General features: G+C 36.6%; 1 protein-coding gene and 1 pseudogene across 1 annotated transcript; both read left to right on the top strand.

The window, feature by feature from the left end:
- The first annotated feature begins 1,444 nt into the window (after positions 1-1,444).
- On the top strand, positions 1,445-2,380 carry LOC140511244 (taste receptor type 2 member 7-like). The gene has a single exon (XM_072620275.1). It carries the CDS (start codon positions 1,445-1,447, stop codon positions 2,378-2,380), a length of 936 nt encoding a protein of 311 aa, XP_072476376.1.
- A 522-nt stretch (positions 2,381-2,902) lies between these two features.
- Positions 2,903-8,868, top strand: LOC140512268 (taste receptor type 2 member 7-like; annotated as a pseudogene).
- The last annotated feature ends 12,254 nt before the right edge of the window (positions 8,869-21,122 follow it).

Genomic DNA, 21,122 nt, shown 5'->3' on the forward strand with positions numbered 1-21,122 from the left:
CCTTATCTCCCTGGTTTCTAGTGATTTTTCTCCTCCCCATTACCTGTATTGATTTTATATCTATTTGTAAATACTTGCCTATATACATGTTATCTACCCGCCAAGCTAGACTGCGAGATTCCCAAGGGAATGTTTCCTGTTTTCTTTTTGAATCACCTATCCTTAGCACAATGCCATGTACGCTTGTTGATTGATTGATTGATTGAATACAGTCTTCCTTCAAGGATTTTTGTCCCTGTGAACTTTTAGGGATGTCAACTGAAAATTTTTATATATTATAAACTTTTTTTAAACTAGCATATGTCAGAATGAAGTATGAGAGACAGACATTCTTTTTTGCTGCACTTAATAGTACTTTGAAAATTACATGTAAAGATAATTTGCAACATTCATCTTTGTAAGATTTTGAGTTCCAGATTTTTCTCGCTCCCTCCCTTTTCTCCCCTCACCCCAGGATAGCATACAATCTGATATAGGTTATACATTTACAGTATCTCATATTTCAACATTACTCATGTTGTAAAAGATGAGATAGAACAGAAGGGAAAAAATATGAGAAAGGAAAAAAATCCCCGAACAATGAAAATAGTATGCTTCGATCTGCTTTCAGACTCCACAGTTCCTTCTCTGGATGTGAATATTTTTCCATCATAAATCTTTTGGAATAGTACTATGAATGAAATTCACTAACAAAATTGGAGGAGCTTCAAACATTGCTTTTTTAAAAAGATGGAGACAATTGCTTTGAGCCTAGTAACATTAAAAAAAAATTGATATAGTGAAATGACATAATGGAAATCGAGTGCCTCAACTCTCTTAGAAAGCAGATTAAATAATAACCAGAAAACTACTTCCATACTGTGAAAAGAACTTTAAATGCAGTTAAATGATTTGTTTTTTACTGTGAATAGTGTTTAATAAGGCTTTTAGCTTTTAGAAATATTCACTGCTGATGGCCATACTGAAATTCATTTCCACATTCGTTTCATTGTGAAGAATATGGATGATTTTTGAGGGTCACTTGATTCATAGCTCAAACTGATGATGAATTTGAAGTGTATGGAAAGCACATCAAAAGGATTTTGTAAAGTGATGCAAGGTAATCTTTTCCCATTTGCATGTAAACAGAAGCCCAACCCTTCAGTTCTCACTACTCATGCAAAATCACAAGCTGCAGTGCTAATAAAATAACTCGATTTCCTTTTAGAAACCCATACATAGATCAGTGTACTTGCATAGAATAAGCAAATTTTGTGAAAACAATTCTAACCTTGTACAAACATATAGGCAAAAGCTTTCTCTCTGGAGACAGGAGGCACAATCAAGGCAGAGAAAAAGATATGACTGCAAAAGCTCAATGACATAGATAAGTCTCTTCAACAGGTTGGTTGAAAATTAATCCAAAAGCTGCACTACTGGACATTGGAGTTTGCTCCCTGCAGACATGTTAGGTGCAATGGAGGCCATCTTTCTAACCATGATAACTGGAGAGTTCATAATGGGAATTTTGGGAAATGGATTCATTGGACTGGTGAACTTGATTGATTGGGTCAAGAAAAAGAAAATCTGCTTACTTGATTTAATTCTCACCAGCCTGGCCATCTCAAGAATTGGCATATTGTTTTTAATGCTACTAAATAGTTTTCTACTACTTCTTTATCCAGAGGCATTTGCCTATAACAATATTTTGAAAATTATGAATAGCTTCTGGACAATTGCCAACCAGTTAAGCATTTGGTTTGCTACCTGCCTTAGCATATTCTACTGTTTGAAGATAGCCAGTTTCTCCCACCCTCTTTTTCTCTGGCTGAAGTGGAGAATTAAAAGAGTGATTCTCATAATCCTACTGGCATCTTTACTCATATCTGTACTCATTAGCCTTCTAATAACGGAGCCTTCTAATAATGAAGATGTTAAGAATTTGGGAAGGAGAGAGAGCAAGAGAAATAATACAAATAACTCTGCCTATTTTAACATCCTGACTTTCCTTAATCTGGGGACTCTCTTTCCCTTTACTGTGTCTCTCATCTCATGTTTCCTGTTAATCGTCTCTGTGTGGAAGCATACCAGAAAGATGAAGCTCAATGCCATGGATGCTAGAGATCCCAGAACAGAGATCCATTTTAGAGCCATGAAAGCTGTGATCTCTTTCCTCATCCTCTTTCTTATTTACTGTTTGGCTTTTCTCATAGTAGCATCCAACTGCTTTCTTCAACAGAGTGAACTAGCCACAATATTTAGTGTGATCATTGCTGCCATCTACCCTTCAGGCCACTCATTTATCCTGATTTTGGGGAACATTAAGCTGAGGCAGAGATCCCTGACTTCACTGAAGCAGATGAAGTGTTGTCTCAAAGGAGGGATATCCACAGGGCCTTAGATAAACTTGTGCAGAAATAAATATCTTTTAGTGGAAAGAAGGGAATAGGAGTTCTTGTAGAATCTTTCTCACCTTTCCCAATTTTTCCATTTGTTTTATTTATTTAATTTTGAACACTATTGAAATTGTTGGTTGTTGCAGAAAGAACATTACATCTGTCTTCAAATACTTAGAAAGTCATCATATGGAAGGATTATCCTTGTTCTGTAAAAAACAAGAAGCAATTTCAGTTCAACACAAGAAGTAATGTCATAAAAACTTCAAGTGTCAGACATGGAGCCCAGATGACAGAGTAAAAGCAGGGACTTATTTGAGCTCTACTCTGAACATCTCCAAATATCTGATCAAAATGACTCAAACAAATTTTTTAGCAGCAGAACCCACAAAATGACAGAATGAAATGAATTTCTAGCCCAAGACACTGGAAGATTGACAGGAAAGGTCTGTTGCACTAATCTGAGAGTGGAGCACAGTCCAGTGTGGGCTGTGCAGGCTCACACCAGGCACTAGTAAACCTGGAGCATGGCTCAGGGGATTGAACCACCAGCAGCTCTGGTACTTTCCAGACTTCTCAACCCACCAATGCCAAAGAGAGCTTAGAAAATCAGTAAGAAAGATGTGTTACACTGACATAAAAAGGAACACAGTCCAACCCCAGCCCTGGGGTGGCAAAGATGGAAGCAGTGGCTGCTTTCAGAGCTTTTGGCCCACAGATGGTGGGGGATCAAGTAGTCAATCTAGCACCGAGGCAAGATTTTCTTGCTTTGTGTATGCTTGGATCTTGTTGGAGGTTCTGGGATAAAGAGCAATGCTGGTATGGCATAGCATGTGGCAGTAGTGGAGAGGGAATCCTCTTCATAGTTCCAAACCAGAGAAGAGTGCTTGTGGTCATTCACAGACCAGAGCAGAGAGAAGGAGAAGAGTAAACACCCCTCATTTGATCATAGAACCTTGGAAGAACTGAAAATTTGCAAGTCCCTAGCAGTATCTCTCAAAACAGCATCCCAAAACCCTGAAGCTTGGGACAGTACATCCTCCACTCTGTAAGCAGGGCTCTATCATAAGAAAGAGTAAAAAGTCAAATAATTGGCTGGGGAAATGAACAAATGACAGAAAAAAATCAGATTATATAATCTTACTCTGGTGACAAGGAAGATCAAAACATACAACCAGAAAAAGAAAACAAAGATAAAACTCCTACATTCAAAGCCTCCAAGAAAAATATGAATTGCTCACAGGCTATGGAAGAGCTCAAAAAGGATTTTGAAAATCAAGTAAGAGAAGTAAAAGAAAAATTGGGAAGATAAATAAGAATGATACAAGAAAATCCTGCAAAATGAGTCAACAGCTTGCTAAAGGAGATCTCTCAAAATGTTGCAGAAAATAACACCTTAAAAATAGATTAACCCAAATTGCAAAAGAGGTCCAAAAAGACCATGAGGAGAAGAATGTATTAAAAGGCAGAGAGGTCCCAAAGCTCACTAAAGAAAATAATTCCTTAAAAATTAAAATGCAGTAAATATTGAAGTTAATGAAAAACCAAGAAATTATAAAACAAAATGAAAAGAATGCAAAAATAGAGGATAATGTGAAATACCTCAATGGAAAAACAACTGACCTGGAAAATAGATCCAAGAGAGATAATTTAAAAACTATTGGACTACTGAATGTCATAATCAAAAAAGAGCTTAGACATCATCTTTCAAGAAATTATCAAGGAAAATTGCCCTGTGATTCTACAACTGGAGGGTAAAATAGAAATTGAGGGAGTCCACCAATCACTTACTGAAAGAGATCCAAAAGGAAAATTCCAAGGAATATTGTAGCCAAATTCCAGAGCTCCCAGGTCAAGGAGAAAATATTACAAACAGACAGAAAGAAACAATTCGAGTATTGTGTAAACACAATCAGGATAACACAGGATTTAGCAGCTTCTACATTAAGAAACCAGAGGGCTTGGAATATGATATTCCAGAGGTCAAAGGAGCTAGGATTAAAACCAAGAATCACCTACTCAACAAAACTGAGTATAATTCTTCATGATAATAACAGGATATTCAATGAAATAAAGGAGCTTCAAGCATTTTAATGAAAAGAGCAGAGCTGAATAGAAAAACTGATTTTCAAATACAAAAATCAAGAGAAATATGGAAAGGTAAAGAAGAAAGAGAAATGATAAGTGACTTATTAAAGGTGAACTCTTTGCATTCCTATGTGGAAAGATGATATTTGTAACTCATGAGACTTTTCTTAGAATGAGGGTAGTTGGAGGGAATCTATCTATCTAGACAGAGGGTACAAGGTGAACTGAATATGAAGGAATGGTATCTAGAAAATAAAATTAAGTATTGAGAGAGTAAGGTACTTGGAGAAGGAGAAAGGGAGAGGTAGAATGGGGTAAATTATATCACATAAAGGAGGCAAGAAAAAGCTTTTACATTGGAGGGGAGTAAAGAAGGTGATAGGGAATGAGTGAACCTTACTCTCATTGGACTTGGCTTAACAAGGAAATAGCATTCACACTCAATTGGGTGTGGAAATCTATCTTACCCTACAGGAAAATTAGGAGGGAAGGGTATAAGAGGGGAACGATAGAAGGGAGAGCAAGTAGGATGAGGGGGTAATCAGAAGCAAACACTTTTGAGAGGGACTGAGTCAGAGGAGAGAATAGAATGAATTGGGAATCTGGAGAGGATGGAGGGAAATATAATTGGTCTTTCACAAATGACTATTATGGAAGTGATTTGCATGAATACACATGTATAACCTATATCAAATTACTTGCCATCTAAATTAGGATGGGTAGAGATGGAAGAAGGGAGAAAATGTGGAACTCTAAAGTTTAAAAATGAAAATAAAATTGTTTTTACTTGCTATTGAGAAATAAAATACATAAACAATGGGGTATAGAAATCTATGTTGTCCTACAGGAAAATAGAAGGGAAGGGGAAAAGAAAAGGGAGGGTAACAGAAGGGGGGGCAGATTGGGGATGGGGTAATCAGAATGTCTGCCATCTTGGAGGGGAGGAGAGAGGAGAGATGGGGAGAAAATTTGGAGCTCAAAATCATGTGGAAGTGAATGTTGAAACCTAAAACAACCAATTTAAAAGAATGAATAAGTATTTTAAATCAAGGTACATCAAAAAAAATTCAGGTATCCAAAAACTGAATGTACTTCATGGCAAGTCTTGCTTACTTGAGATGTTCAAACATGATGTAAAGTCTGAAGGGAATATAGTGAAAAGGATGTGCTTGTTGGACAGGTGGTTGGGATTGTATCTTTACACAGGTGTTTTCCAACTATGACATTTTATAATTTTAGTACATGATCAACTTGATTATAACAACATTGATTTTTTGTTGTATTTGGTTGTAAAATGAAATATATATGATAAATCTTCATATTTTTGTTTGCATATCTTGCTCTTCTACTGTTGATTATTTGGTACTTTGGTGGAGGAATGATTTAAATATTCTTTGTTAATACTTTGATACAAATAGCAGCTACTAGCAACTACTAACACTAAATGTTTTCTCCCTTTGTCCCACAATTGTCTGAATTTTTAATGCCCTTCTATAGAATTAACCCAATGTACTGTAGGCCTTTGTTTGATCCTGTTAATACATTGGTTATAGCAATGTATTACTACATTAATTGTTTGGTTGTGGTCCTTCATTCTCAAAGAGGACCAAAATGGCATCACTGTGCTAGAGTCAAGTTTCATTGCGTCCAACTGTGGCTGATCAGACCCATTCAAGCCTGGCATGTTCTACTACAGATTGGGCACAAATAGTTCATGTGAACATTTAGGGTGGATTCTCCAAATTTGTGCATCTTCCACTTCTTTTGAGCTATTTTATTTCTGCTTTTCTCACAGAGTGCAGCATGTTCTCTAATGAGAGCATGCTATGCTGACCGGTCCTCTGATAGTGTCTCTCATGTCAGACTACCAGTCCCAAAGTTCTTAAGAGAGACCTTGAGAGTGTCCTTGTATCACTTCTTCTGTCCACGATGTGAGCATTTGCTTTTTGTGGGTTCTCCATAAAATAGTCTTTTAGGCAAGTGTACATTGGGCATTTGAATAACATGCCTGATCCATCTAGGTGGACTGTATCTCTTTGTACTCTATTAAAGACAAACCTGGCATTGATGAATTCATCAGTTACTCAAAAAACATTTATTAGGCACTTAGAGAGTAGTGTGGCTCACTTGGGAAAAGAATTATTTATATATGATTTTATTTTGTCATAGCCAAATGGGCAACATATATGATTCTGCTGATGCCAGAATGACTAGGAATGTGTGATCATGACATAATAGCACAATGTCAGGCAGTAATGCATGCTTGTTGATTGAATGATGGATTGAATACCATGTTCCTTGAAGGATTTTTGTACCTGTGACCTTTGAGGTGTGTTAACTGAAAATTTTCATACATTATAAACTTTTTTAAGCCAGCATATATCTGAATAAAGTATGAGAGATGGACATTCTTTTTTGCTGCACTTAATAGTACTTTTAAAATTACACATAAAGATAATTTGCAACATTCATTTTTATAAGATTTTGAATTCCAGATTTTTCTCCCTCCCTCCCTTTTCTCCCTCCCTCCCTTTTCTCCCTTCACCCCAGGATAGTATGCAATCTGATATAGGTTATATATTTACAGTGTCTCATATTTCAACATTACTCATGTTGTAAAAGATGAAATAAAACAAAAGGGAAAAATATGAGAAAGAAAAAAATTCCCCAAACCATGAAAATAGTATGCTTTGATCTGCTTTCAGACTCCACAATTCCTTCTCTGGATATGAATACGTTTCCATCATAAATCTTTTGTAACAGTACAGGCATTCTTAATTAAATTCACTAGCAAAATTGGAGGAGCTTCAAACGGTGCTTTTCTAAATAGATGGAGACTATAGCTTTGAGCCTAGAAACATTTAAAAAAACAGATATAGTGAAATTGGAATGATATAATGGACATCAATGCCTCATCTTTCTTAGAAAGCAGATTAAATAGTAACCAGAAAATGGCTTCTATCCTGTGACAAGAACTTTAAATGCAGTTAGATGATTTATTTTTTATTGTGACTAGTGTTTAATAAGGCTTTAAGCCTTTATAAATATTCACTACTGATGGCCATACTGAAATTCATTTCCACATTTGTTTCAATGTCAAGAACATGGATGATTTTTGAGGGTCACTTGATTCATAGCTCAAACTGATGATGAATCTGAAGTTTATGGAAAGTAGCATCAAAAGGAATGTGTAAATTGATCAAAGGGAATCTATTCCTATTTGCATGTAAACAGAAGCCCAACCCTTCAGTTCTCACCATGCATTCAAAATGCATGGAAATTTTGTGAAAACAATTCTAACCCTGTACAAACATATAGGCAAAAGCTTTCTCTCTGGAGACAGGAGGCACAATCAAGGCAGAGAAAAAGAAATGACTGCAAAAGCTCAGTGACATAGCTAACTCTCTTTAAAAGGTTGGTTGAAAGTTAATCCAAAAGCTGCACTATTGGACAGTGGAGTTTTCTCTCTGCAAACAAGTTGGATGCAATGGAGGCCATCTTTCTAACCATGGTAACTGAAGATTTCATAATGGGAATTGTGGGGAATGGATTCATTGGACTGGTGAACTTGATTGACTGGGTCAAGAAAAGGAAACTGTGCTTGGTTCATTTAATTCTCACCAGCCTGGCCATCTCAAGAATTGGCCTATTGCTTATGATACTATCAAATAGCTTTATGATAATTCTTTATCTGGAGGCATTTCACTGTGAAACTATTTTGAAAATTGTAGATAGCTTCTGGACAATTACCAGCTAGTTAAGCATTTGCTTTTCTATGTACCTTAGCATATTCTACTGACTGAAGATAGCCAGTTTCTCCCATCTCTTTTTCTCTGGCTGAAGTGGAGAATCAAAAGAGTCATTCTCATAATCCTACTGGCATCTTTACTCATATCTATATTCATTAGCCTCCTAATAACAGAGAAATATAATGAAGATGTTAAGAACTTGGGAAGTAGAGACAACAGAGAAATAATATGAGTAAATCTGGTTACTGTAATACCCTCATTTTTCTCAGCCTGGGGATTCTCTTTCTTTTTACTGTGTCCCTGATCTCATTGATCCTGTTAATCGTCTCTGTGTGGAAGCATACCAGAAAGATGAAGCTCAATGCCATGGATGCTAGAGATCCCAGAACAGAGATCCATTTTAGAGCCATGAAAGCTGTGATCTCTTTCCTCATCCTCTTTGTTATTTACTGTTTGGCCTTTCCCCTAGTAACATCCATCTACTTTTTACAACAGAGTGAACCTGACACAATATTTGATGTGATCATTGCTGCCATCTACCCCTCAGGCCACTCATTTATTCTACTTTTGAGGAATTTAAGCTGAGGCAGAGATCCCTGAATTCACTGAAGCAGATGAAGCATTGTCTCAAAGAAGGGATATCCATAGTGCTCTAGACGAACCTAAGCAGAAATAAATATCTCTTAGTAGACAGAAGACAACAGAAGTTCTTGTAGAATCTTTCTCACATCTCCCAGTTTTTCCATTTGTTTTAGTTATTTGATTTTGAAAATTATTGAAATTGTTGGGCATTACAGGAAGAACATTCCATCTGTCTTCAAATACTTGAAAAGTCATCATATAGTAAGATTGCACTTGTTCTGTAGAAACCAAGAACCAATTTTGGTTCAACCCAAGAAATAATGTCATAAAAATTTCAAGTGTCAGAGGCAGAGCCCAGATGGCAAGAGTAAAAGCAGGGACTTCCTTGAGCTCTCCCCTAAACATCTACAAATACTTATACAAAATGACTCTAAACAAATTTTAGAGCAACAGAACCCACAAAATGACTGAATGCAACTAATTTGAAGCCTAAGGCATTCTTGATGGTTGACAGGAAATATCTGTTTCACTGGTCTGAGAGAGGAGCATAGTCCAGTATGAGCTGTGCTGGCACAGACCAGGCACTAGAAAAACTGAAGCAGGACTAAGGGGATTGAATCACCAGCAACTTTGGTGGTTTCCAGACTTCTCAACCCACAAACGCCAAAGAGAACTTAAGAAGGTCAGTAAGAAAGATATGTCAGATCTACATGAAAAAGGAGCACAGTTCAACCCCAGCTCTGTAACTGGGGTGATGGCAGCAGTGGCTACTTTCAGACCTCTCAGCCCACAGATGGTGGAGGAATCAAGTAGCTGATCTGGCACTGGGGCAGGATTCTCTTTCTTAGGCTGTGCTTGGATCTGGTTGGAGGTCCTGGAGTAAGGAGCAGTGCTGGAGTGGCAGTGGTGAAGAGGGAATCCTCCTCACAGTTTCAAGGCAGAAAAGAGTGTTTGTGGTCACTCACAGATCAGATTACAGACCAGGAAAGGAGTAAACACCTCTCATTTGATCATAGAACTTTGGAAGAACTGAAAATTTGCAGGTCCCTAGAAGTATCTCTGAAAACAGTTGCCCCAAACCCTAAAGATGGAGACAGTACACCCTCCACACTATAAGCAGGTTCTACCATAAAAAAGTTAAAAAGTCAAATAATTGGCTGGGAAAATGAAAAAAAAAATTACAGAAAAGAATCAGATTATATAATCTTACTTCGGTGACAAGGAAGATCAAAACATACAACCAGAAAAAGACAACAAAGATAAAAACCCTACATCCAAAGCCTCCAAGAAAAATATGAATTTATCCCAGGCCAGAGAAGACCTCAGAAACAATTTTGAAAATTAAGTAAGAGAAGTAGAAGAAAAATTGGGAAGAGAAATAAGAATGATACAAGAAAATTCTGCAAAATGAGTCAACAGCTTGGTAAAGGAGACCCTCCAAAATGCTGAAGAAAATAACACCTTAAATATAGATTTACCCAAATTGCAAAAGATGTCCAAAAAGACAATGAGGAGAAGAATGCCTTAAAATGCAGAGAAGTCCCAAAGCTCACTAAGGAAAAGAATTCCTTTAAAATTAGAAGGGATCAAATGGAAGCTAATGAGAAATCAAGAAATTATAAAACAAAATGAAAAGAATGAAAAAATGGAAGACAATGTGAAATATCTCAATAGAAAAACAACTGACCTGGAAAATAGATTCAAGAGAGATAATTTAAAAACTTTCGGACTACCTGAATGTCATAATTAAAAAAAAAAGAGCCTAGACATCATCTTTCAAGAAATTATCAAGGACAACTGTCCTGTGATTCTACAACTGGAGGGTAAAATAGAAATTGAGGGAGTCCACCAATCACTTACTGAAAGAGATCCAAAAGGAAAATTCCAAGGAATATTGTAGCCAAATTCCAGAGCTCTCATGTGAAGGAGAAAATATTACAAACAGACAGACAGAAAAAATTCGAGTATTGTGTAAACACAATCAGGATAACACAGGATTTAGCAGCTTCTACATTAAGAAATCAGAGGGCTTGGAATATGATATTCCAGAGGTCAAAGGAGCTAGGATTAAAACCAAGAATCACCTACTCAACAAAACTGAGTGTAGTGCTTCACGGGAAAAAAAAAGGATATTCAATGAAATAGAGGAGCTTCAAGCATTCTTGATGAAAAGACCAGAGCTGAATAGAAAAACTGACTTTCAAAAACAAGAATCAGGAGAAACATGGAAAGGTAAACTGAAAAGCGAAATGATAAGAGATTAATTAAAGCTGAACTGTTTGCATTCCTATGTGGAAAGATGATATTTGTAACTCATGAGATCTTTCTTAGTATGAGGGTAGTTGGAGGGAATCTATCTATCTGGACAGAAGGCACAAGGTGAATTGAATATGAAGGAATGATATCTAAAAAAATAAAATTAAGTATTGAGAGAGTAAGGTACTTGGAGAAGGAGAAAGGAAGAGGTAGAATGGGGTAAACTGTCTCACATAAAGGAGTCAACAAAAAACTTTTACATTGGAGGGGAGTGAAGGAAGTGAGAGGGAATGAGTGAACCTTATTCTCATTGGATTTGGCTTAACAAGAGAATAGCAATCACACTCAATTGGGTATGGAAACCCATTTTACCCTACAGGAAAATTAAGAGGGAAGGGTATAAGAAGGGAGCAATAGAAGGGAGGGTAAGTAGGATGAGGGGGTAATCAGAAGCAAACACTTTTGAGAGGGACAAAGTCAAAGGAGACGATAGAATGAATTGGGAGCCTAGAGAGGATGGAAGGAAATATAACTAGTCTTTCATAAAATGACTATTATGGAAGTGATTTGCATGACTTCATATGTGTAACCTATATCAAATTACTTGCCATCTCCATTAGGATGGGTAGGGATAGAGGAAGGAAGAGAATGTAGAACTCTTAAAGTTTTTAAAAATGAATGTTAAAAATTGTTTTTATTTGTCATTGAGAAATAAAATACATAAACAATGGGGTATAGACATCTATGTTGCCCTACAGGAAAACAGAAGAGAACGGGAAAAGAAAAGGGAGGGTGACAGAAGGGAGGGCAGATTGGGGGAAGGGAGTAATCAGAATGCATGCCATCTTGGGGTGGCGGGGAGGGGAGAGATGGGGAGACAATTTGGAACTCAAAATCATGTGGAAGTGAAGGTTGAAAACTAAAGAAAATAATTTGAAAAAATGAACAAATATTCTAAATCAAGGTACATCAAAAGAAATTCAAGTGTCCAAAACCTGAATGTATTTCATGGCAAGTCTTGCTTACTTGAGATGTTCAAACATGATGTAAAATCTCAAGGGAGTATAGTGTGCTTATTGGACAGGTGGTTGGGACTGTATCTTTACACAGGTGTTTTTTAGCTATGACATTTTATAATTTTAGATACATGATCAATTTTACTATAATAACATTCTTTCATTTAATATTTAGTTATTACATGAAATACATATGGTAAATCTTCGTATTTTTGTTTCCATATCATGGCCTTCTACTGTTAAATTTTTAGTATTTTGGTAGAGCAATGATTTAAACATTTGTTGTCAATACTTTTATGCAAATAGCAGCTAATGGCAACTCCTAACTCTAAATGCTTTCTTATTTTGTTCCATTGTTGTCTCAATTTTTAATTTCATTCTCTAGCATTTACCCAATATCCTGGAGACCATTATTTAATCCTACTAATATATTTGTTACACCCATGTATTACTGTATCAATTGTTTGGTTGTGGTCCTTCATTCTCAAAGAGGACCAAAATGGTATCATGATGCTAGAGTCAAGTTTCAGTGTGTCCAACTGTGGCTGATCAGACCCATTCAAGCCTGGCATGTTCTACTACAGGTTGTGCACAAATAGTCCATGTGAACATTTAGGGTGGATTCTCCAAATCCGTGCATCTTCCATTTTTTTGAGCTACTTTATTTCTGCTTTTCTCACAGGATATATTGTGTTCTCTAATGATAGCATTCTATGCTGACTGGTCCTGTGTCAGTGTCTCTCATGTCAGACTACCAATTCCAAAGTTCTTAAGAGAGACTTTGAGAGTGTCCTTGTATGACTTCTTCAGACCATCACGTGAGCATTTGCTATTTGTAGGTTCTCCATAAAATAGTCTTTAAGCAAGTGTACATTTGGCATTTGAATAACGTGCCCTATCCATCAAGTTGGGATTGCATCTCTTTGTAGGCTACTAAAAACAAAGTTGGCATTGATCAATTCATCAGTTACACAAAAAACATTTGTTAGGCACCTAGAGAGTGGTGTAGTTCACTTGGGAAAAGAGTGATTCAGATAGGATTTTATTTTGTAATAGTCAAATGGGCACACATATATGTTCTATTGATGCCAGAATGACTAAGAATGTGTGATCATGACTAGATGGACATGATTTGAATTGGTTTTCCCACCTTAGTTCAGTACTCTGCCAAGAGAATTTTGGGTATTGTCTGACACATGCATTACATTTCTCTTTTTCATGTGTTTATAATGCTATTTTAAAGAACTCACTTTACTTCAATGAAACACTCAATAGTTATAATACTTCAATAACTATTTGAACTGCTGCAGTGGCTTTCAGTATAGTAAAATCATGCATTTCAGGGATCATTCAACGATGTAATTAAGTAGAATCAGTCTTACCAAAGATTAAAGGACAGGATAACTGAAATAACAACAGTAACAAAGGAAATGATGAGAAAAAGGTTCTCAGAAAAACATGAAAGATATTCCTGTAAGAACTGACAAAGTATTGCCTTGAGATTGTCTAATTAATCCTCAGGAAACAAGCAATAATCTTCAGTAAGATTTGATGGCTATACAGGCTTCTTCTTAAAGTTGGAAGAACAAGAAAAAGACCTATTTACAAATAGAGTTTAATTATTGCTATGAAGGGAAGAAATGTCATATCCAAGACGATACAAAGACCAGACTACTGAAAATTGGAAAAAAAAGTTGTCTTTGCTGATGAAACTCACTTTTTCATTCAAATCTATACCAAATATATCATCAGAAAGCCAGGTCACCCTGTAGGATCTGGGCACTTCATTACTAACAGAACCTCCTCCCAAAGGGATTTTTTTCTTTACTTTGAATAGGGTTGGAAGTCTTTTATGGAATGATGAACTTTGACTAACATTGATATCCTGAAAAGCAGAATGATTTTGGAATTTTAGAAGTTCCCAAGTGAATATGGCGTAATGGTACAACATAACCTTGCATCATGCCATATAGTATAAAACATTAAGAAATTTATTTAAGAGATAGAGATACACATACTTCAGTGGGCTGGGAATTTCTCTCATTTAAACTCCAAAGAAAAATTTATGGGCTCTAATCAATACTTTAAAAAATGATCTGTTAATGAAAGTGACACTTAATATCCAGTATGATTAAACTATAGTTTCATGGTGAATTAAAGAGTACATTTTAATCTTGTAAGCTCATTTTCAAATCATGTTAAAACAAGTAATTACAACAGCTTGAGGACATATTTCCTTTTCTTTATTTCTTATTTAATATTTTATTTTTTCCCAATTATGTACAAAATCAATTAAAAATTTTTTTTTTCTAGTTTTGAGTTCCAGATGCTTTCCCTTCATCCCCTCAATTGAGAAGCAAACAATTTGATATAGGTTATCCATGTGCAGCCATGCAAAACACATTTCCATGTAAATCATTCTGTGAAAGAAAACACTGACAAAAATCCCCAACAAAAATAAAGTAAAGAAAAAGTACTTTTGATCTGCACTCAGGTTTTATCAGTTATTTCTCTGGAGATAGAAAGTACCTTTCAACATAAATCCTACAGAATTTTCTAATATGGTTGTGCTGTTGAGAATAGCTAAGTTATTCATAGTAGATCATCATTCTACTTTACTGTTACTGTGCAAAATGATCTGGTTCTTCTGATTTCACTTTCCATCAGTTCATGTAAGCCTTTATACGTTTTTCTAAGAGCATCTTTTTCATGATTTCTTAAGGCACAATAGTATTCCATCACAATCATATACAACAACTTGTTCAGTCATTCACCAATTGATGGACAGCTTCACAATTTCCAATTCTTTGCCACCCCTGAAAGAGCTGCTAAAAATATTTTCATATACATAGTTCCTTTTTGTTTTTCATCTCTTTTTGATACAAACATAGTAGTGGTATTGGTTGGTCAAAGGGCATTCTTGGTTTCATAGCCCTTGTGGCATAGGTCAGAATTGCTCTACAGAATGGTTGAATCAGTGTACAACTTCAACAGTAGTATATTAGTGTTTTAATTTTCTGATGTTCTTTCCAACATTTGACATTTCCCTTTTCTGTTGTATTAACCAATCTGATAGGTGTCAGGTAGTAGCTCAGAGTTGTTTTACTTTGCATTTCTCTTATCAATAGTGATTTAGAGCATTTTTTCAAATGAATATATGTAGCTTTGATCACTTTGTCTGAAAACTACCTGTTCATATCTTTGACAATTTATCAGTTGAGGAATGACACTTATTTCTATTAATTTGATTGACTTTTCTATATGTTTGAGAAACTGTCTTTATCAGAGAAACTTACTATAAAAAATTTGGTTGGTAATAATTACCAACTCTGTATTTTCGTCCATCCTATTTCCTCTTGATGCAATCCTAGTAAAGCTACCTCTAGACCTAACACTCTGACTCCCTTATGGGCCTCACTGAACAACAGGTGTGTCCAGATTGAGCCACACAATCTGAGTTTTACCACACCACAATTCACTAGACTCAATCATAGTCCCTACTGAACAGCAGTCCCATTACCCCTATGTAGCCACTGCTCCCCCCACTCCATGACTCAATATCCTAACTTCCTCATATGTGACTCACTGCCTTCCCAGAAAAACAAGTGGTCCCATGAACTCATATTTCTCACAGAAACAGTATGCATGTTCATGTGACGGGATCCCAACCACTGCCTGTAGATATCCACTGACCCCAGAGCCATTCCTCATATTTCTCAAAGAAACAGTAGGTGTGTCTAATCACTCAGCCACAATAACCATCTCCATCTGTTCTCAGACAGGATCGCAGTAGGTAGCTAATCAAAAAGCAGCACCAGGGGCAGAGCCAAGTTTGTGGATTAGAAACAAAGACCTGCTCTAGTTCTCCTCCAAAGCCCTTAAACCTGTAAAAAAAAATGACTGTAAACAAATTCTAGAACAACAGAAACCACAAAATGTCAGAGTGAAATGGATTTCCAGCCCACAACATCCTGAAAGGACATTAGGAACTGTTCAACTGGTCTTGGAGCAGAGCTCAGCCCAGCATGGACAGTGAAGCACATACAGGACTGGAGCAGGCTTCAGGGTCCTGAATCATGGGAAACAGCCACGGTTTTCAGATTTCTGAACCCACAAAAGTCAGACACACCCTCAAAGGTCAGTGAGAAAATTCTTTCACCTGGGTGAAATGGGAGCTCGGTTAGGTCCCAGCCTGAGTCCCAGGGCAGCAGCAGGCACTGCTGCAGCAGTGTCGACTTGTGGAGCTCTTAGTCTATCGACCTCAGAGGAATCAAGCAGCTGATCTGGGTCTCCGTCCTGAATGGCCGTCCTGGAAGGAGGAGGAGCACTGGCTTGGCAGAGCTGGTGGTGGCAGTGGAAAAGGAAATCCTACCTGTAGTTCCACGGCAGAAAAGAATGGTTTTGGTTGCTCACAGACCAGAGCACAGGCCAGGAAAAAAGTAAACACCTCTCTCTTGACTCTGTCACTTTGGAGGAATTGAAACCTGATAGGTCCCTAGAGATATCTCAGAGAACAACTGCACAAAACCTCTGAAACCTAGGGTAATCTACCCTCCAGTTGACATAGGATTCAAAAGTCAAGTAATTGGTTGGAAAAATGAGCAAAGTTAAGAGTATAGAAGGTTACTTTCTTGGTGAAAAGGTATTTCCTTCCACCCTTTTGGAGGAGGAAGAGCAAACTATACAATCAAAGGAAGACAGTAATGTCAAAGCTCCTACATTCAAAGCCTCCAAAAAAAAATTTGCAATGTTCTCAGGTTATGGAAGACCTCAAAAAGAATTTTGAAAATAAAGTAAAAGAAATGAAGGAAAACTTGGGAAGAGAAATGAGAGCAATGCAAGAAAATAATGAAAAATGAGTCAACAGTTTGCTAAAGGAGACTCAAAAAATGCTGAAGAAAATGGCAAAATAGGTCCAAAAAGCCAATGGGGAGAAGAATGCCATATAAAGTAGAATTAGTGACATGGAAAATGGTCCAAAAGCTCACTGAAAAAATAGTTTTTTAAAAATTAGAATGGAGCAGATGGAAGTTAGTGACTTTATGAGAAATCAAGAAATTATAAAACAAAACCAAAAGAATGAAAAAATAGAAGACAATGTGAAATATCTTATTGGAAAAACAATTGACATAGAAAAAAAATCCAGAATAGGTAATTTAAAAATTATTGGTCTACCCAAAAATCAGGATAAAAAAAGAGCCTAGACATCATCTTTCAAGAAATTATCAAGGAAAACTGTTCTGATAATCTAGAACCTGAGAACAAAATAAGAATGAAAAGAATTCACTGATTACCTCCTGAAAGAGACCCCAAAAAGAAAACTCCTAGGAATATTATAGTCAAATTCCAGAGTTCCCAGGAGAAAATATTCCAAGCAGCCAGAAAGAAACAATTCAAGTATTTTGGGAATACAATCAACACAACACAGAATTCAGCAGCTTCTACACTAAGGGATCAAAGGGTTTGGAATATGATATTCCAGAGGTTAAAGGAGATAGGATTGAAACCAATAATCACCTACCTAGCAAAACTGAATAGAATACTTCAAGTGAAAAAAGGAAATTTCAATTGAAGAGAGGACTTCCAAGCATTCTTGTTGAAAAGACCTGAATAAAAAAGCTGAATAGAAAATTTGACTTTCAAATATAAGAATCAAGAGAAACATGAAAAGGTAAACAGTTAAGAGAAGACTTAAGGGACTATTAAAGGTGAACTGTCTACATTCCTACAAGGAAAAATGATATTCGTAACTCATGAGACCTTTGTCAGTATTAGAGTAGTTAGACAGAATATATGTGTGTGTGTGTGTGTGTGTGTGATAGAAGTGCATGCTGTCCTGGGGTAGGGAATGGGGAGAGATGGGGAGAAAATTTTGAATTTAAATTCTTATGGAAGTGAATGTTGAGAACTGAAAAAAAAAAAATTTATTCAAAAAAAAAGAAAAAAACAGCACCACCAGGATGACCAAGCAGGATGTGAACCCCAAAACAATAAAAGGGACTTTTTCTAAGTAGGAATATGCACAGTGGGGCAGCTAAGTGATGCAGTGGATAGAGCACCAGTGCAGGAGTCAGGAGGACTTGAGTTCAAATTTCACCTCAGAGACTTGCCACTCACTAGTTGTGTGACCTTGGTCAAGTCACTTAACCCCAATTGTCTCATCCTGGATCATCTCCAGTCATGCTGATGAATATCTGCTCACTGGATTCAGATGGCTCTGGAGGAGAAGTGAGGCTGGTGACCTGCACAGCCCTCTGTCACTCAAAGCAAAGTCAAGTGCAAGTCATGTTATTATTTCTCTGATGGCATGGTCTTCTTCGGCAACAAAGGACAAACACACACACATATGCATAGTAACAGCAAAAGCTGTCCTTTAAGTGAACTTATGACTTAGAGAGGCTTATTAGAATATTATCATACATACAACCCCCCCACCCCAATTGTGCTTTTCTGTATGCATTGTGGGTAATTGCATGCACAGTTCCACTCAGACTGAGATTCCTCCCCCAATACCTAATCACTTAACAAATTCCTCTTGACTATTAAATATTTATAATTTCTGTTACGCTAATTGCATCTTTCCCCTATAAAAAACCATCTAACTTTCACTGAAGTTGCTGGTTCCTCTTATAACCTAGCCTGCTTCTGAGGGACTTCAGTCCTCAATAAATGCTTGTACTTGTATTTTGAGGTGGTGTGACTCTGAATTCTTTGACATGGTACCTCCACGACACACCATGAAACCGCAACAGTTTTTGGCATCCATGGGTGGCTAGAGTTTCTGACTCTAGCCACTGTTCACATGGAGTAGTCTCTGATTTGGACCCCCTGTAATCCAAAAGTAAGCCTATCTTCTTCCCTTCTCTTAAGTGGGAGGTCCTATAAACATTTAGGAAGGTTTGACTGGATTACTTCAGGCCTAGCAATGATTGGAGATTGAATTCAATAGCTTCAGGCTGTTGTTGTGTTTGTCCTTCATTCTCAAAGAGGACCATGACATCAAGATGATGACATGACTTGCAGGTGATTTTGATTGAGTGAGGGAGGGCTGTGCAAGGTCACCAACCTCACTTTCTCCTCCTGAGCCATCTGGGTCCAGTGGCCAGATATTCATCTGGTCGACTGGAAATGGCCCAGGATGCAATGTGTAAAGATTTAGGCTCAGTGACAAACACAACTCTAACCTGAAACCACTTGTTGGAACACTAAAAGACAGAACTAAGACTGTACTTCTTTTCATCTGTCTCATACTCTCATGCAATATGGTCTCCTTGGGTATAAAGAAGGCCTCTGATGCCAGTTTTCAACCCTGGTTCTTAAATCCTCTAACTTTGCCTCAGTTCATATTAGTTTTCTCAGGTTTTTCTGAAACCATCCCCTTCATTATTTCTTACAGCACAATAGTATCCCAACACAATTACATTCCTTAATTTGTTCAGCCATTTTTCAGTTGATGGACATCCCCTTTTCCAGGTCTTTGACATCACAAAATGAACTGTTGTAAATATTTTCATGCATATGGGCCCTTCTCATTTTAGAAAAAAAAAACTCTTTGAGGTATAGACCTACCTCGTAGTGGTATTTCTGGGTCAAAAGGTATGCACAGTTTTATATCCCTTTGGGCATTGTTCTAACTTGCTGATTGGAATGATTGGTCCAATTCATAGTTTCATCAACATGCATCAGTGTACCTCTTTTCTCAAATTCCCTCCAGAATTTGTCAGTTTTTTTTTTTTTGTCATGTCAGCCAATCTGATGGGTGTGAGGTGGTAAGTTAGAATTGGTTTAATGTGCACTTCTTCAATTATTAATGATTTAGAACATTTTCTTATAAGAGAATGGAGAGCTCTGATTTCTTCATCTGAAAACTGCCTGTTCAAATTCTTTGACCATTTATCAATTAGAGAATCTCCTACTTTTTTTTTTATAAATTTAATGTAGTGACCTATGTATTTGAGATATGAAGCCTTTACTAAAGTAACTTTCTGTAGTGATTGCTTTCCAGATTTCTGCTTTCCTTTTTATCTTGGTTGTACTGATTTTGTTTGTACAGAAAGAAGTTTTTAAATTTAATACAGTCAAAATTATTTATTTTATATTGCATAATGCTCTCTCTTGTTTGGTCACGATTTCTTCCTTTCCCCATAGATCTGACAGGTAGATGATTGCTTGCACTTCTAATTTGCTTGTGGTATTACCCTTTATATCTAAATCCTACCCATTTTGACGTTATCCTGGTATATGGTGTGAGATGTTGTCTCTACCTATTTTGTGCCCTATTGTTTTCCAGCTTTCCCAACAGTTTTATCTAATTGCGAGTTCTCATTCCAAAGGCTGGGGTCTTCGGATTTCTCAAACATTAAGTAACTACGGTCATTGACTACTACATCTTGTGTACCTAATCTATTCCACTGATCTACCACCCTATTTCTTGAAAGTATCAGTTTTGATTACTGCTTTACAATATAGTTTGAGATCTGGTGTTGCTAGGCCCCCTTCATTTGTATTTTTTTCATTAATTCCCTGGATATTCTTAAAGAATTTGTTACTTTTTTCTAGTTCTCTCAAATAGTTTTTTGGGAAGTTTGATGTGGCACTGAATAAATAAATTAGTTTAGGTAGAATTGTCATTTTTATTATATTGTTTAAGTCTATCCATGAGCTATTAATATTTTTCCAATGGTTTGGGTCTGATATTATTTGTGTGAAAAGTGCTTTGTATTCATATAGTTCCTGGTTTTGTCTTAGCAGGTAGAGTCTAAAGTTTTTTACATTGTTTACAACAATTTTAAATGGAATTTTTCTTTCTATCTCTTGCTGCTGGGTTTTCTTGGTAGTATAAAGAAATGCTGATGGCTTAAGTGGGTTTATCTTATATCTTGCAACTGTGCTAAAGTTGTTCATTATTTTAAGTAGTTTTTCTAGTTGATTCTCTAAGATTCTGTTAGTCATCTATAAATCATCATATCATCTGCAAAGACTGATAGTTGTGTTTCTTCCTTCCATATTCTAATTTCTTTAATTTTGTTTTCTTCTTATTGCTATAGCTGACATTT

Source organism: Notamacropus eugenii, chromosome 6 (assembly GCF_028372415.1).
Source record: "Notamacropus eugenii isolate mMacEug1 chromosome 6, mMacEug1.pri_v2, whole genome shotgun sequence".
Lineage (NCBI taxonomy): Eukaryota > Metazoa > Chordata > Mammalia > Diprotodontia > Macropodidae > Notamacropus > Notamacropus eugenii.